Below are 17,574 nucleotides of genomic sequence, written 5' to 3'. Positions count from 1 at the left end.
GGCAGGCCAGAAAGAACTGGCATGATATATTCAGAGCACTAAATGAGAAAAACAGCTAAGAATACTATATCCAGCTAGGCTATCATTGAAAATAGAAGGAGAGATAAAAACCTTCCAGGACAAACAAAAACTGAAAGAATTTGCAAACACCAAATGAGCTCTACAGGAAATATTAAAGGGGTCCTCTAAAAGCAAAGAGAGAGCCTAAAAGTAGTAGATCAGAAAGGAACAGAGACAATATACAGTAATAGTCACCTTACATGCAATACAATGGCACTAAATTTATATCTCTCAATAGTTACCCTGAATGTAAATGGCTCAATGCACCAGTCAAAAGACACAGGGTATCAGAATGGATTTAAAAAAAAAAATCAATATGCTGTCAACAAGAAACTCATTTTAGACCTAAAGACACCTCCAGATTTAAAGTGAGGGGGTGGAAAACAATTTACCATGCTAATGGACATCAGAAGAAGGCTGGGGAGACAATCCTTATATCAGATCAATTAGAATTTGAGCCAAAGACTATAATAAGAGATGAGGAAGGACACTATATCATACTCAAAGGGTCTGTCCAGCAAGAATATCTAACAATTTTCAATATCTCTGCCCCTAACATGGGAGCAGCCAACTATATAAACCAATTAATAACAAAATCAAAGAAACACATTGACAATAATAAAATAATAGTAGGGGACTTTAACACTCCCCTTACTGAAATGGACAGATCATCCAAGCAAAAGATCAACAAGGAAATAAAGGCCTTAAATGACACACTGGACCAACTGGACATCACATATATATTCAGAAGATTCCATCCCAAAGCAACAGAAAACACATTCTTTCTAGTGCACATGGAACATTCACCAGATTAGATCACATTCTGGGTCGTAAATCAGGTCTCAATTCATATCAAAAGATTAGCATCATCCCATGCCTATTTTCAGACGACAATGCTCTGAAACTAGAACTCAAGCACAAGAATAAATGTGGAAAGAACCCAAATACATGGAGTCTAAAGAGCATCCTACTAATGAATGAATGGGTCAACCAGGAAATTAAATAATAATTGAAAAAATTCATGGCAACAAATGAAGATGGAAACACAGCGGTTCAAAATCTGTGGGACAGAGCAAAGGCACTCCTGAGAGGAAAATATATAGCAATATAAGCCTTTCTCAAGAAACAAGAAAGGTCTCAAATATACAACTTAACCCTACACTTAAAGGAGCTGGAAAAAGAACAACAAAGCCTAAATCCAGCAGGAGAAGAGAAATCATAAAGATCAGAGAAGAAATCAATAAAATAGGGGTGCCTGGGTGGCTCAGTGAATTAAAGCCTCTGCCTTCAGCTCAGATCATGATCCCAGGGTCCTGGGATCGAGCCCTGCATTGGGCTCTCTGCTTCCTCCCCTCACCCTGCCTGCTTCTCTGTCTGCTTGTGACCTCTGTCTGTCAAATAAATAAATAAAATCTTTTTTTAAAAAAAGGAAATCAATAAAATAGAAACCAAAAAAAAAAAAAAAACCAATAACAATAGAACAAATCAATGAAGCTAGGAGCTGGTTCTTTAAAAAAATTAACAATATTGATAAAACCCTGGCCAGACTTAGAGAAAGGACCCAAATAAATAAAATCATGAATAAAAAAGGAGAGATCAAAACCAACACCAAAGAAATACAAACAAGTATAAGAACATATTATGAGCAAATATACACCAGCAAATTTGACAATCTGGAAGAAATGGATGCATTCCTAAAGATGTATAAGCTACCACAACTGAACCAGGAAGAAACAGAAAACCTGAACAGACCCATAACCAGTAAGGAGATTGAAGCAGTCATCAAAATCCCCCAACAGGGTGCCTGGGTGGCTCAGTTGGTTGAACGACTGCTTTCAGCTCAGGTCATGATCCCAGACTTCCAGGATCAAGTCCCACATTGGACTCCTGGCTCGTTGGGGAGTCTGCTTCTCCCTCTGATCTTCTTTCTCATGCTCACTCATTCTCTCTCAAATAAATAAATAAAATTAAAAAAAATAAAAACTCCCAACAAACGAAATCCCAGGGCCAGAAATCTTCCCAGGGGAATTCTACCAAACATTTAAAGAAGAATTAATTTCTATTCTCCTGAAACCGTTCCAAAAAATAGAAATTGAAGGAAAACTTGCAAACTCATTTTATGAAGCCAGCATCACCTTGATCCCAAAACCAAACAAGAATTCCATCAAAAAAGAGAATTACAGACCAATATCCTTGATGAGCATAGATGCGAAAATTATCACCAAAATACTATCCAGTAGGATTCAACAGTACATTAAAAGGATTATTCACCACAACCGAGTAGAATTTATTCCAGAGTTGCAAGGTTGGTTCAATATCCATAAATCAATCAATGTGATACAATACATTAATAAAAGAAAGAACAAGAACCATACGATACTCTCAATAGATGCTGAAAAAGCATTCGACAAAGTACAGCTCCCTTTTTCTGATCAAAACTCTGCAAAGTGTAGGGATAGAAGGTACATACCTCAGTATCATCAAAGCCATCTATAAAAAACCCACCGCAAATATCATTCTCAAGGGAGAAAAACCGAGTGCTTTTCCACTAAGGTCAGGAACACGGCAGGGATGTCCATTATCACCACTGCTATTCAACATAGTACTAGAAGTCCTAGCCTCAACAATCAGACAACAAGAAGAAATTCAAGGCAGCCACATTAGCAAAGAAGTAGTCAAAGTATCACTCTTTGCAGAAAATATGATACTATATGTGGAAAGCCCAAAAGACTCCCCTCCAAATTTGCTGGAACCTGTAGAGGAATTCAGTAGTGTCAGGATATAAAATCAATGCACAGAAATCAGTTGCATTTCTTTACACCACAAACAACACAGAAGAAAGAGAAATGAAGGAGTCAATCCCATTTATAATTGCACACAAAACAATAAGCTACCTAAGAATAAATTTAACCAAAGAAACAAAGCATCTGTACTCAGAAAACTATAAAGTACTCATGAAAGATTTTGAGAAAGCCACAAAGAAATGAAAAAAATGTTCCATGCTCATGGATTGGAAGAAAAAATACTGTGAAAATGTCTATGCTACCTAACACAATCTACACATTTAATGCAATCCTTATTACAATACCATCCATTTTTTCAAAGAAATGGAAGTAGTAATCCTAAAATTTATATGGAACCAGAAAAGACCTTAATTAGCCAGAGGAATATTGAAAAAGAAAGGCAAAGTTGGTGGCATCACAATCCAGACTTTAAGCTCTATTACAAAGCTGTCATCATCAAGACAGTCTGATACTCACACAGAAACAGACACGTAGATCAATGGAACAGAATAAAGAGCCCAGAAATAGACCTCAACTCTATGGTCAATGCATCTTTGACAAAGCAGGAAAGAATGTCCAATGGAAAAAAGACAGTCTGTTCAACAAATGGTGTTGGGAAAATTGGACAGCCACATGAAGAAGAATGAAACTGGAACATTTCCTTACACCATACATGAAAATAGGCTCAAAGTGGATGAAGGACCTCAATGTGAGAAAGGAATCCATCAAAATCCTTAAGGAGAAGGCAGGCAGCAACCTCATCCACCTCAGGCATAGTAACTTCTTCCTAGGAACATCGCCAAAGGCAAGGGAAGCAAGGGCAAAAATGAACTATTGGGACTTCATCAAGATCAAAAATTTTGCACAGCAAAGGAAACAGTCAACAACTGTTTGTTGTTGATATTTGCAACAAATTGTTGAAATTGTTGTTTGTTGAAGATATTTGCAAACAACATATAAGATAAAGGGCTAGTATCCAAAATCTATAAAGAACTTATCAAACTCAACACCCAAAGAACAAATAATCCAATCAAGAAATGGGAAGAAGACATAAACAGACATTTCTTTCTTTTTTTTTTTTTTTTTGGTAAAGATTTTATTTATTTATTTGTCAGAGAGAGAGATAGAGAGGGAGAGAGAGCGAGCACAGGCAGACAGAATGGCAGGCAGAAGCAGAGGGAGAGGGAGGCTCCCTGCCGAACAAGGAGCCTGATGTGGGACTCGATCCCAGGATGCTAGGATCATGACCTGAGCCGAAGGCAGCTGCTTAACCAACTGAGCCACCCAGGCATCCCGATGAACAGACATTTCTGCAAATAAGACATCCAGATGGCCAACAAACACATGAAAACGTGCTCCACATCACTCGGCATCAGGGAAATACAAATCAAAACCACAATGAGATACCACCTCACACCAGTCAGAATGGCTAAAATGAACACATCAGGAAATGACAGTTGCTGGCAAGGATGCCGAGAAAGGGGAACCCTCCTACACTGTTGGTGGGAATGCAAGCTGGTACGGCCACTCTGGAGAACAGTATGGAGGTTCCTCAGAAAGTTTAATATAGAGCTACCCTTTGACACAGCAATCGCACTACTGGGTATTTACCCTAAAGATATAAATGTAGTGATCCAAAGGGGGCATGTGCACCTGAATGTTTAGAGCAGTTATGTCCACAATAGCCAAACTATGGAAAGAACCTAGATGTCCATCACAGATGAATGGATATAGAAGATGAGGTATACCTATACAATGAAATACTATACAGCCATCAAAAGAAATGAAATCTTGCCATTTGTGACAACGTGGATGGAATTAGAGGGTATTATGCTTAGCGAAATAAGTCAATCAGAGAAAGACAGCTATCATATGATCTCCCTGATATGAGGAAATCGAGAAGCAACATGGTGGCGGGTTGGAGGTAGGAAAAAAAATAAATGAAACAGGATGGGATCAGGAGGGAGACAAAACATAAGAGACTTTAATCTCACAAAACAAATGGAGGGTTGCCAGGGGAAGGGGGGTTGAGAGAGAGTGGTGGCGTTATGGACATTGGGGAGGGTATGTGCTATGGTGAGTGCTGTGAAGTGTGTAAACCTGGTTTCTCACAGACGTGTACCCCTAATAATTCATTATTTGTTAATAAAAAAATTTTTTAAAGAATCAATTACAGAATTTTATTTAGTTTTGTAGATTCAACAACTTAAATAGAAAATTTATTGGTTAGTTTAGAAAAAATATTAATTAGGGGAACATTTGTTGGAAATTATTTTAACATATTACATTAGTATATTAATAAACTATTTACCACATTTAGGCCTCTGGACTCTTCCTAGGTAGTAATAATATTATGCAACTTAGTTATAAATATATTACTACAAACTAATTATTTTGCCTTATTTTGGGGGGGAAATAAAAACTTTTAAATCATGAGCTCAAACATATAATTTATTTATTTAGACTCACTTATCTTTCCCCAGGGAATACCCATGCACATTGTTTCTTTACTAACATTTGTCGTTTTTATCAATTCTCATACAATTTTGTTAACTAATAAATCTGGATATTTATATTTCATTTGTAAATGAGTACTAAGCTTTAATATTTCACCAATTATTTATTCTTTCAAATTTCTGTAGTGTAAATTAACTATACATGTTCTTTGACCTTTGTTAATAATAAAATGAGTATGCACCTATCCTGCTGAGATTCATTAAAAAAACATATATATGACAAGAATGGACCTGGAGGGCATTACGCTAAATGAAATAAGGCAGACAAAGAAAGACAAATATCGTGTGAATTCACTTATATATGGAATAAAAAAAAAAACAGCAAACAACTACTAAAAAACAGGTTCATCCATACAGAGAACAGATTGATGGTGGCCAGAGATGGGAATGGGGGGGTGGATAAAATTGATGAAGGAAGTCAAAAGGTACAAACTTCCAGTTATAAATATTTCATGTGAATGTAATGTATAAATGGCAACTTAAGTTAATATTTAACTTAATAATGCTCTATCCTGGGGTGCTTGGATGGCTCAGTCAGGAAGCATCTGCCGTCAGTTCAGGTAATGATCTCAGGATCCTGACATCAAGCCTCGCAGTGGGCTCTCTGCTCACCAGGGTGTCTGCTTTTTCCTCTCCCTCTGTGCTCATGTTCTCTCTCTCATTTGCTCACTCTCTCTCAATAAATAAAAACGTAAAAATCTTTAAAAAAATTCTAATACTCTATTACATATTTGCAAGTTGCTAAGAGAGTAGATTGCAAAATTTCAGATCACAAGAAAGAAAATGTAACTATCTATGGTGACAAATGTTAACAAGACTTATTACAGTGATAATTTCACAAAATATACACATACCAGATCACTATGTTGTACATCTAAAACTAATCAAATGTTATACGTCAGTTATGTCTCAAAAAATATATATGTAAATTTGTTCTTCATCCCCACCTCTTAGCTCATCAGTCTCCTGGCTCCCAAAAGCCCTCTTGAGCTCTAAGAGCAATGAAAGCATATTCTGTTATATTATTATTTATTATTTTATGTATAAGTATGAATTTATTATCTCTCTTGTCCTCAGTTCCTGAAAACACTTCAGAACCATAATAATGAAATGGGTGTCTTGGTATTCACAGTAATCCCCATTCCAATGTAACTGGGCTTAGGCTAATGAATTGACTTTTGGAAAACTCCAAAGGATAACGGCTGGTTGCCAGAGGAACCAACCTTGAACAGAAACTTTCAAACGAAGTTTCGGTGCCCCCCTTGATTTCTGTGGAGGGGTTGAGGTTGAATCTATCACCAGTGGCCAATGATTTAGTCAATCATGTCTTTATAATGAAGCATTCATAAAAGCTCAAACAGTTTATTTGGAGAGCTTTTCAGGTTGGGAAACCAGAATGTTTCCACATGTCTTCATACTGGGCTCCAAGCTCCAGGGGGACAGATGCTCTTTTGTTTGGAACTTCAACCTACTTCTTTATCTGCTTTTTGCTTTTAATCCTCTAATATTCTTTGTAGTAATCTGGTGAGTAAACAGGTTTTCTGAGTTATCTGAGCCTGTCAAACAAATTAGTTGAATCTAAGGGAGGGTTTGTGGAAACTTCCCATTTGTAGGACATTCTTAAGATGTACAGATAACAACCTGGACTTTTGACTGGCATTTGAGTGGAGGCAGTCTTGTGGGACTAACCTTTTATTTGTGTTATCTGATACTATCTCAGGGAAGATAGTGTCAGAATTGAGTTGAATTGTAGGACATCCTACTGGTGTTCAGAGACTTACCTGCTTGATGTGGGAACCTCTCCCCAACATGGGAAATTTTGTATAGAACCAAAGAGTGCTTTGTTGAATTACAATAGCATTGCCCTGTCATCTTAAACACTTTCCTAATATGTTGCTTTGATTCTAATTATTTATTTTGCTGGTATTCCTCTTAGGTTCATAGAAAAAACTTGCTCTGTTAATTTAGAGAAGAGTGAGTTGTCTTCAAGGAGACCATTTCAATATATATTTTCTTGTTGCAGTGAATGTATACTATTTGGGGCCCTTACAAGAAGTTAGATAATTTAATTTCACTTCTCTCTTGCTTGTTGGATCTAAATCTTTGCCTATCTATAAATATATTGGGTTCTGTTTTAGTATTGGCAGAAATTTTAAATTACAAGTAGAATAACACTTATCTTAAAACCTGGTGATTCACAGACCTGTACCCCTGGGGATAAAAATATATGTTTATAAAAAATAAAAAATTTAAAAAAATATATAATTATTTTGCATCATTTGGTCATCATGACAGTGAGAAGTAATGAGAAATATGATTGTTGAGGTTTTTCTCAGTTGAAACTAATAATGGCAGTTGTTATTAAAAGTGGCTCACACCCTCTGCAGATTTGTAAAAAGAACCTAATGATGGGCAGTGTGGGTCTTTTAAAAAAGATGAATAAGGAAATAAATAAATGAATTTTATCTTTATGGAAAACTATAACAAAGAATTTAATGGAAGTTTGTAAATCAGAACAAACTGTTATTCTTGCAATTTGCAGAGAATGCTCCCATAAAGAGAAATCAAGGAATTTTCAGAAGAGATGAGACCACAATCAGTAAAAGGTCATTTTAAGACTTGATGCATCTTGGAAGTCTCATGTTCTTTCATTTTGGAAGAACTCTGTGGAGTCATGTGGAGTCATGAAAGAGAAAATGAAATATTTCATGGTATAATATTATTACATTTAAACTTTAGATCTTTTTCATCACTTTCTACTTTTATTTCTTTAACCCAGACTCTCCTCCTCTGTATAAATTCCTCTGCTATTTTACTGTAAAAATAATTTTATTTGTTGTGTGGTATATGTTGTTTTGGTTAATTAGTTCTGGTATACTCTTAGGAACTTCCAAAACTGCTCATTATGAAGAGGTTAACATTGTAGAAGAAAAAAAAGTTAAATTGATATTTGTAAGGTTTTAGAAGATAAACTTTGGCCTCCCATATAAATCTCAGACTTAGCACCATGCTGTAGTACATAACTTAAGTTATAATAATGCTGATTATATATTTATTGCTTTCTTTCTTTGGTCACTGTCACCCTACCCCCATAAAATTGTAAGAAGTTCCATGAGGACAGGTATCATGTTTGTTTCACTTGGTAATATCACTGTGCCTGTTATGTAATGAGTCCTAAATCGATGCTCAATGAAAGATAACAATGTGGACTAGAGGCTTGTAGTTATAAATGCACTGGAGCTATAGATAATTGCAGTGAACATTGGAGTTACAGGTGTGGAAGAGGTTGCTCAGGCAACTGGGGAAGTAAACAGTCTTATGAGAGAGTTCTGAGGAACACAAGCACTTGAGAAAGTGGAAGAGAATATGAGTAACAGTGAGATTGATACAGAACAAGAGAGGTGGGAGGGAAAAAAAAGGAGAGTCCAATGTGGTGTCGGGGGGAAAGAGTGCTTTAAGAAACAAGGAGTGGATCCCAAATGAGATTATTTTGAGGGGAAATGAAGAATAAAAAACATGAAATGGATTTACTAAGGATGGATCACATTGGCTTTGTGTGGTAAGTGGAGATGGAAGTCACTTGGTGGTAGGCAGAGAAGTGAATGTTGAAATAGTAGAGGTAAGGAGTAAGGACAATTGATGAAGTTTAGCAATGATGTAGAGGAGAAAGGGCGTTACTGGGTTGGAGGAGGTGGATAGGTCATAGAAAAATGTAAAAAAATTGTATAATGATGTTGACATGTTTAAATGTGAATGGATTGAATCCAACAGAAGGGAGAATTTGAAGATATAGAAAGGTGACATTTCAAGTCAGCATGTCCTCTAAGTGGGCAAAATGGCGTGGGATATAGAACCCAGTGAAGTTGGGTATTCATTCTTTCTGATGGAGGCATAATACTCCATACTGTATATGGACCACATCTTCCTTATCCATTCGTCCGTTGAAGGGCATCTTGGTTCTTTCCACAGTCTGGCGACCGTGGCCATTGCTACTATAAACATTGGGGTACATATGGCCCTTCTTTTCACTACATCTGTATCTTTGGGGTAAATACCCAGGAGTGCAATTGCAGGGTCCTAGGGAAGCTCTATTTTTAATTTCTTGAGGAATCTCCACACTGTTCTCCAAAGTGGCTGCACCAACTTGCATTCCCACCAACAGTGGAAGAGGGTTCCCCTTTCTCCACATCCCCTCCAACACATGTTGTTTCCTGTCTTGCTAATTTTGGCCATTCTAACTGGTATAAGGTGATATCTCAATGTGGTTTTAATTTGAATCTCCCTGAGGGCTAGTGATGATGAACATTTTTTCATATGTCTGATAGCCATCTGTACGTCTTCATTGGAGAAGTGTCTGTTCATATCTTCTGCCCATTTTTTGATATGATTGCCTGTTTTGTGAGTGTTGAGCTTGAGGAGTTCTTTATAGATCCTGGATATCAACCTTTTGTCTGTACTGTCATTTGCAAATATATTCTCCCATTCCATGGGTTGCCTCTTTGTTTTGTTGATGGTTTCCTTTGCTGTGCAAAAGCTTTTGATCTTGATGAAGTCCCAAAAGTTCATCTTCACTTTTTGTTTCCTTTGCCTTTGGAGATATATCTTGAAAGAAGTTGCTGTGGCTGATATCAAAGAGGTTACTGCCTATATTCTCCTCTAGAGTTCTGATGGATTCCTGTTTCACACTGAGGTCTTTTGTCCATTTCAAGTTTATCTTTCTGTACAGTGTAAGAGAATGGTCGAGTTTCATTCTTCTACATATAGCTGTCCAATTATCCTAGCACCATTTATGGAAGAGACTGTCTTTTCTCCACAGTATATTTTTTCCTGCTTTGTTGAAGATTATTTGACCATAGAGATGAGGATCCATATCTGGGCTCTCTACTCTGTTCCACTAGTCTATGTGTCTGTTTTTATGCTAGTACCATGCTGTCTTGGTGATCACAGCTTTGTAGTAAAGCTTGGAATCAGGTAACATGATGCCCCCAGTTTTATTTTTGTTTTTTGACATTTCTTTAGCGATTCAGTGTCTCTTCTGATTCCATACAAATTTTTGGATTATTTGCTCCAGCTCTTTGAAGAATACCAGTGGAATTTTGATAGGAATGGCATCAAAAGTATAGATTGCTCTAGGAAATATAGACATTTTAACAATGTTTATTCTTCCGATCCAAGAGCATGGAATGGTCTTCCATCTTTTTGTGTCTTCTTCAATTTCTTTCATGAGTGTTCTGTAGTTCCTCAAGTACAGATCCTTTACCTCTTTGGTTAGGTTTATTCCCAGGTATCTTATGGTTCTTGGTGTTATAGTAAATGGAATTGATTCTCTAATTTCCCTGTCTGTATTTTCATTGTTAGTGTATAAGAAAGCCACTGATTTCTGTACATTGACTTTGTATCCTGCCACGTTGCTGAATTGTTGTATGAGCTCTAGTAGTTTAGGGGTGGAGTCTTTTGGGTTTTCCATATAAAGAATCATGAGTTGAGGGAAATTGGAAGCGGAGGTGAACCATGAGAGACTATGGACTCTGAAAAACAATCTGAGGGTTTTGAAGGGGCGAGGGTTGGGAGGCTGGGGGAACCAGGTGGTGGGTATCAGAGAGGACATGGATTGCATGGAGCACTGGGTGTGGTGCACAAACAATGAATACAGTTAAGCTGAAAAAAATAAATTAATTAATTAAAAAAAAGAACCCAGTGAAGGAGTTGATTTTTGAGAGGTAGACTATTTCTATCCTTGTAATTGGAAGAGAGAAATAAATGTATTTTGCTTGCAGATTATTTGGTGGTAGAAACTTAGGGATAATATCTGATGTTTTAAAATTTTTCTGCAGTATGAGGCCCAGAATTACCAAGAGTATGGCATTGGTATAAGGTTTTTTGTTTGTTTGTTTGTTTGTTTGTTTGTTTTTTAGCATGACTTTGTTTTTGAAATCTTCTATAGATAATGGGAGAGCAAGTTGATTAAGGAAATATAGAATAATTGTGATACAACTTCTAGTATTCATCTGAGGTTAGAGTTTATGCATGAATTAAATTGTGTTATTGCTGGGTATGGTTATAGGATATTTTCTAGCAGAACACTGCAATTCATTTGTAAATGTGCAGAGGAGATGTTTGCATTGGTCCATGAGGTAATTTTGTCAATCTCTTATGATGTAAGAACAATGGGCCAGGGGTATTGAAGATTTTCTCCTATAAGTTGTAAAGGGACTAATCATGTAACTTAATTGGGAGAGAAAGGAACTGAAGCCCCAAGAATGTTAAACAACAGTGGAGTAATTAGAGTGGTCATGAAACTGAATACATTAGCAAAGTCATAACTGGTGCTTCAATGATAAACCTAGAAGGTTAGTGTCTCAGAAGTGTGATACTTAGGGACATTGAGAATATCCAAAAGTAGCCATATGAAAGTGTGTCCAAAGTGGAGATTAATATTCCTTTGTAATGTGGATGTCTGTCTTGAGAATTGGGAGTATTGCCTGAGTCATCCACCTGCATCTGATTTAGTATGTTCACTGAACTTTCAAGGGAAAGGGAAACAATGGATCTTTTACCAGTCAGGGAATGATGTGAGAGGACCATGAAGTTAATAGATATACCAGAAAATGGGTAGATGGTTGTATTGCTAGGTTAAGGAATTTTAACCATGACAATGAAATTCTAGATATCAAATTTTAGGATTCTTGGTAAAATTACTGACTCAATCTTTTTACGAACAGATCAGAGCTCCTTCATTCTGTATTAAAAGCCAGAATACCAGTCAGTTTATATAGACATGTTTTTCTACTTATGTCCTCCAGTTTCAACAATCCTTCAAGTTAAGCTAGACAGTAAATCTTTTGAAAATAGGTCCCTCTCACCTCCACAGTCACTGCCCTTATTTCGTTTTCAGGTCTGGATGTGATATTCACTACTTCCTAGAATATTTAGTTTATCTATATTTTTCCCCCTACTCTTGGTCTCCTTCTGTATATCTTACCTTAATTCTGCCCCTTGTATACTAAATAAGCATTGCTTATATTCTGCTTCTCTGACATCATGGTGAAGCCCATATGTTTTTCTTTGAGGTCTGGTTTACTTAAAAGCTGTTCATCTAATTCCATATGTTCTTCCTGTAAGCTTCCATGTAGAGAAAAGGAAACTCATACACTGTTAAGAATGTAAATTGGCACCATCATTATGGAAAACAGTGTGGTACTTCCTCAAAAATTGAAACTAGAACTACCATGTGATTCAGCAACTCCCACTGCCCCACTTCTGGATATATATGTGAAAAAGATGAAACCAGAATCTTAAAGACATGTCTGCATTCCAATGTCCAATGTAGAATTATTCATAATAGCCAAGATACAGAACAACTTAAATGTACTTTGACAGATGAATGGTAAATAAAATGTATATGTATACAATGGAATGTTAATCAGCCATAAAAAGAAAGGAAATCCTGCTATTTTTGACAACATGGGCATTATGCTAAGTGAAATCAGCCAGACCGAACGAGACAAATTCTACATGCTATCACTTACATGTGAAATCTAAAAGAAATAAAAAAGAGTATATTTTTAGAAATAATGAATAGAATCATGGTGCTGGGACTGGGGAGAGGGAAAAATGGAGAGATGTAGGTCAAAGTGTACAAGCTTTCAGTTATAAGAAAAATAAGTTCTGAGAATATAATGTACCACATGATGATGACTACAGTTAATGATATGATTTTGATATTGAATACTTTGAAAGTTGGTAAGATTAGATTTTAAACATCCTTTATTTTGTTGTTTTATTTTATTTTTTCAGTGTTCCAAGAGTCATTGTTTATGCACCACACCCACAGCTCCATGCAACATGTGTTCTCCTTAAAAACCACCACCAGGCTCACCCATCCCCCCACCCCCTTTCTCTCCAAAACCCTCAGTTTGTTTCTCAGGGTCCACAGTCTCTCATGCTTCATGTCCCTCTCTGTTTTCCCCCAATTCACTTTCCCTTTCCTTCTCCTAATGTCTTCCATTCTATTTCTTATGCTCCACAAGTGAAACCATATGATTGACTCTCTACTTGACTTATTTCACTCAAATGATATCCAAGATCTATAAAGAACTCCAACTCAACCTCCCAAAAATAGATAATCATGTCAAAAAATGGGCAGAAGACATGAACAGACACTTCTCCAAAGACATACCAATGCCAACAGACACATGAAAAAATGTTCATCATCACTAGCCACCAGGGAAATTCAAATCAAAACCACATTGAGATACCACCTTACACCAGTTAGAATGGCCAAAATTAACAGGATAGGAAACAACAAGTGTTGGAGAGGATGTGGAGGAAGGGGAAACCTCTGACACTGTTGGTGGGAATGCAAGTTGGCACAGCCACTTTGGAAAACAATGTGGAGATTCCTTAAGAAATTAAAAATAGAGCTTGCCTATGACCCTGCAATTGCACTACTGTGTATTTACCCCAAAGATACAGATATAGTGAAAAGAAGAGCCATCTGTACCCCAATGTTTATAGCAGGAATGGCCACAATTGCCAAAATGTGGAATGAGCCAAGACACTCTTCAACAGATAAATGAATAAAAAATATATGGGCCATATATACAATGGAATATTATGTATTCATCAGAAAGGATGAATACCCAACTTTTTTGTCAACATGGATGGGACTGGAGGAGATTATGTGGAGTGAAATAAGATTTTAAACATTCTTATCACACACAAAAAGAGTTAAGTGTGAGGTTAAGTGTGGAAAGGTTAATTATCTTGATCTTGGTAATCATTTACAGTCTTGGTAATCATTCACAATGTATATGTATATCAAATCATCATGTTATACATTTTAAGTATATACAATTATATTTGCCAATTATCAATAAAATTGAGGGAAATTTTTAAAAATAAACCTCTAATTGTGTTTTTATATAATTTTTATAAAACTAAGACTTACATCATATTCTATTACATCCTTCTTAATTAGGCCTCACACACTTTCCTGTCCCATTCACTCCAGCTCCATATTGAGGATCAGAGGAAGATTAAATTCTGAAGATTTTGGAGATTTTTTTTTTTTTAATAATTTTTTATTTTTTATAAACATATATTTTTATCCCCAGGGGTACAGGTCTGTGAATCACCAGGTTTACACACTTCACAGCACTCACCAAAGCACATACCCTCACCAATGTCCATAATCCCACCCCCTTCTCCCAAACCCCCTCCCCCCAGCAACCCTCAGTTTGTTTTGTGAGATTAAGAGTCACTTATGGTTTGTCTCCCTCCCAATCCCATCTTGTTTCATTTATTCTTTTTATTTATAAAATCTTTCTGAATATTTTTTCTTTCTGAGTTTAGATAGGAGTTAGATATTGACTGACTTCCTGGATATATATCCTGCTCATTATCTACCAAATCTGATAGGTTTCTGACCAACAGTTGTTTAGACATTTTGTATTCTTTTAAGGTATATTTATTTATTTATATTATATATTTTTTTAATGTGGAGAAGGGGAAACCATATTTAAAGGTGTATCACTTCAGAGCTGTTAACATTGTTAATGATGCTGATGCTGTGTGATTTTGAAGTCGGCTTTCCCAAAGTTCACATATCTGATAACTTTTAACTGTGTCTCCCTTATTTATCACAAAATCTGAGTTCAGGTGATCTTTTGCTAAAATTTTAATTGTTTTCTTTTATAGTACCACCCACTTGGCTTGTATTTATAAGGCTGGGGGTAGTACTCCTATTTGATTTTTTACTCACGGTAAGATGATTAAAGTCAGTTTGAATTTGTTTAACTTTGTTATTTCTATTTTCTTACCCCATCTACTTTTATTTTCTACTCTTTAAACAACTTATTTGTTTAAACAATTTAAACAATTATTTGTTAATTTATTATTGAGCAACACATTTTCATCTTTTTAATCTTCCAACAGGAATCTTATGAAATGATACACAAACAGTACAAACACTTCTGCCATGGTTATTTTATAGCTCTAAGTCCTGGCCAAAAAGTTCTTTATGAGCTGTGTGCCATAACTGGTGTCAAGATTGGAGAAAACTATGGTGATATTCTCATTTCATCACCTACCTGCTGTAGTGGCCTCTCTGTGATATCCCTGCTATGTGAGAAGTTTATGACTAAGACTCTTTATTGAAAGGGAACCTGTTACTTTCCCTAATCACCTATTTTTATCTTTGACCAACTCATATTCATTTTTTATTTCTGGCTTCTCAAATGTTCTTTCTCTTTTTCCTCAAATGTTGGCTCTTTTCTATATAGACTCCAGTCTACTTTATTTATTTATTTATTTTTGGAAAGTTGTTCTTGCTTATTTTGATGAGTACATCCTCTTAGCTATTTTATAATTTTTTTTCAGCAAACTGTCAGTAATGTCTAAAAATCCTCACTAATGGGAAGTTAATACACAATAAGAAATACTAACATGCTATTTTCAAATTTGCCAGAGAAATAAAATTGCCAGAGAAATCAAAAAATCTTCATGCACTTATTTCTCCAGAAATCATTTGTGTTGAAACATAGAAATAGCTTAAGAGTAAATCTCTCAGCAGTTCCTAAACTATAAACAGACATAAGAGAGTATAATTTAATTTGTAGATTAAACTATTATGCTTCTTTAAGTTATTTTAATCTCCAATTTCCTTAGAATACTAAGGGTTCCTTAGCATTTATTAAAGACTATTAAGGAATCACACATTGTTTTGCAGTTTGCTTACAGTTTTAAAATTAAAATTTCTTACTAATTAGCACGCTTTGAGTATGAGAGGGAAAAGGTAAAAGGAGGTTTAATAAAATTAATTTTAACAACACTGGACATAGATGCAAGTAGACTCAGCAAAAGCACACAACAGCTAAAAAGTGAAATGACCCTGGAGTAGAGACATGGAAAGGGAACTTACCACTGGTTCTCCCAACTCTACCTGTAATAAAAGAGAAATGAATGAATAAAAAAATTATTCAATGTAACTTTTTCTTGAATACCAAAAACTTACAATAACTAATAATAACTGATTGAATAACATGTGCCCAGGCATGGATCCAAGTGTTTAACTATTTTAATTGCCACAGAAGTCCCATAAGGTGGCTACTATTACTCTCTTCATTTAACCAGTAAAAAATCTGGGGAGAGAGAGACTACTCTTAGGCATCTACCTAAGATCAGACATCACTTAAATGGTGGGCTCTGCATTTATAGCTAACCACCAAAACCAAAGAGGCTCTACTTTTATGGTCTTTTACGTATGAGTATTGTCCTGGTTCTTTAAAGTTCCAGCTTTAAAGTTGGCTGCTTTGGCGTTATAATCTGAGATAACAAAATCTTTTTAAACACTAATTCCCTGACTTTTTAATACATGATCTTCCTCTTTTTTTTTTAAATTTTTCATTAATTGTCTTCAGTATTTTCTGAGGCAGAGAAGATTATTAACCTTATACCTTTTAGAATTGAGAGAATATTTTCTTTTTCCTGATTATAAAACTAATGTTCAATAAGTGTCTATCATATTTTAGACATCATACTAGATGTCTCCACCTTAAAGACTAAGTAAGTCTAGTGGAGGAATTCTTTGTGTTACTCAGTAAATGCAGTCATGATGGAAGAATTCACTAGAGGTACTACAGGATATTAAGGACAAAAAGTGCAACAAACAACATTGTTTTTGTTGTTGTTGTTGTTGTTGCTATTTGTTTTCTCTAAGTCTTTCTAATGTGTTAGCACCCTTTAGGAAGTTGTACTCTCTCTTTTTAGAAAATAGACTACTGTAATAGGAATATTTGTCTTTGTGGAGTCAGTCTGGGATAGAACATGGGCAGTTGAATTAAAAACTTAAATGTGAAAGTTAAAATACCAGGGTGGAATAAAATGACAGATCATCTTCACAACCTGGCATGTAGACAAGGATTTCTTTGAACCCCCAAGATACAAACCATAATGTAAAAAACTATCATAGTTGAGCATATACAAATTGGATATTTTTCAACAAGAACATCATAGAACATCATACTTCAAAGATTTGGAGAAGAATAGTTTCAGAGTTCAAAAGTCACAAGGAATTGATATTAGAATATTGAAGGTGTAAATGGGCTGAATGTCTGTGCTTCTCACCCCCAATTCATATGTAGAAGATTAAGCCTACAATGTGATGTTTTAGGAGGTTCAGAGGTAATTAGGTTTAAGGACAGTTGCAAAGGTGG

General features: G+C 35.7%; 1 protein-coding gene across 10 annotated transcripts in view; it reads right to left on the bottom strand.

Annotated features, from left to right (window-relative positions):
* Nucleotides 1-17,574, bottom strand: part of TSBP1 (testis expressed basic protein 1) — a 264,417-nt gene that overhangs the window by 47,514 nt on the left and 199,329 nt on the right. For all 10 annotated transcript variants that reach the window (XM_032340735.1, XM_032340740.1, XM_032340741.1 and 7 more), the window contains one exon: nucleotides 16,281-16,301. In XM_032340735.1, coding sequence (XP_032196626.1) covers nucleotides 16,281-16,301 — 21 coding nt within the window. The remainder of the gene's footprint in view (nucleotides 1-16,280; nucleotides 16,302-17,574) is intronic.

The sequence above is a fragment of the Mustela erminea genome, chromosome 4, assembly GCF_009829155.1.
Source record: "Mustela erminea isolate mMusErm1 chromosome 4, mMusErm1.Pri, whole genome shotgun sequence".
Lineage (NCBI taxonomy): Eukaryota > Metazoa > Chordata > Mammalia > Carnivora > Mustelidae > Mustela > Mustela erminea.
This window is presented reverse-complemented; position numbering and strand designations above follow the sequence as displayed.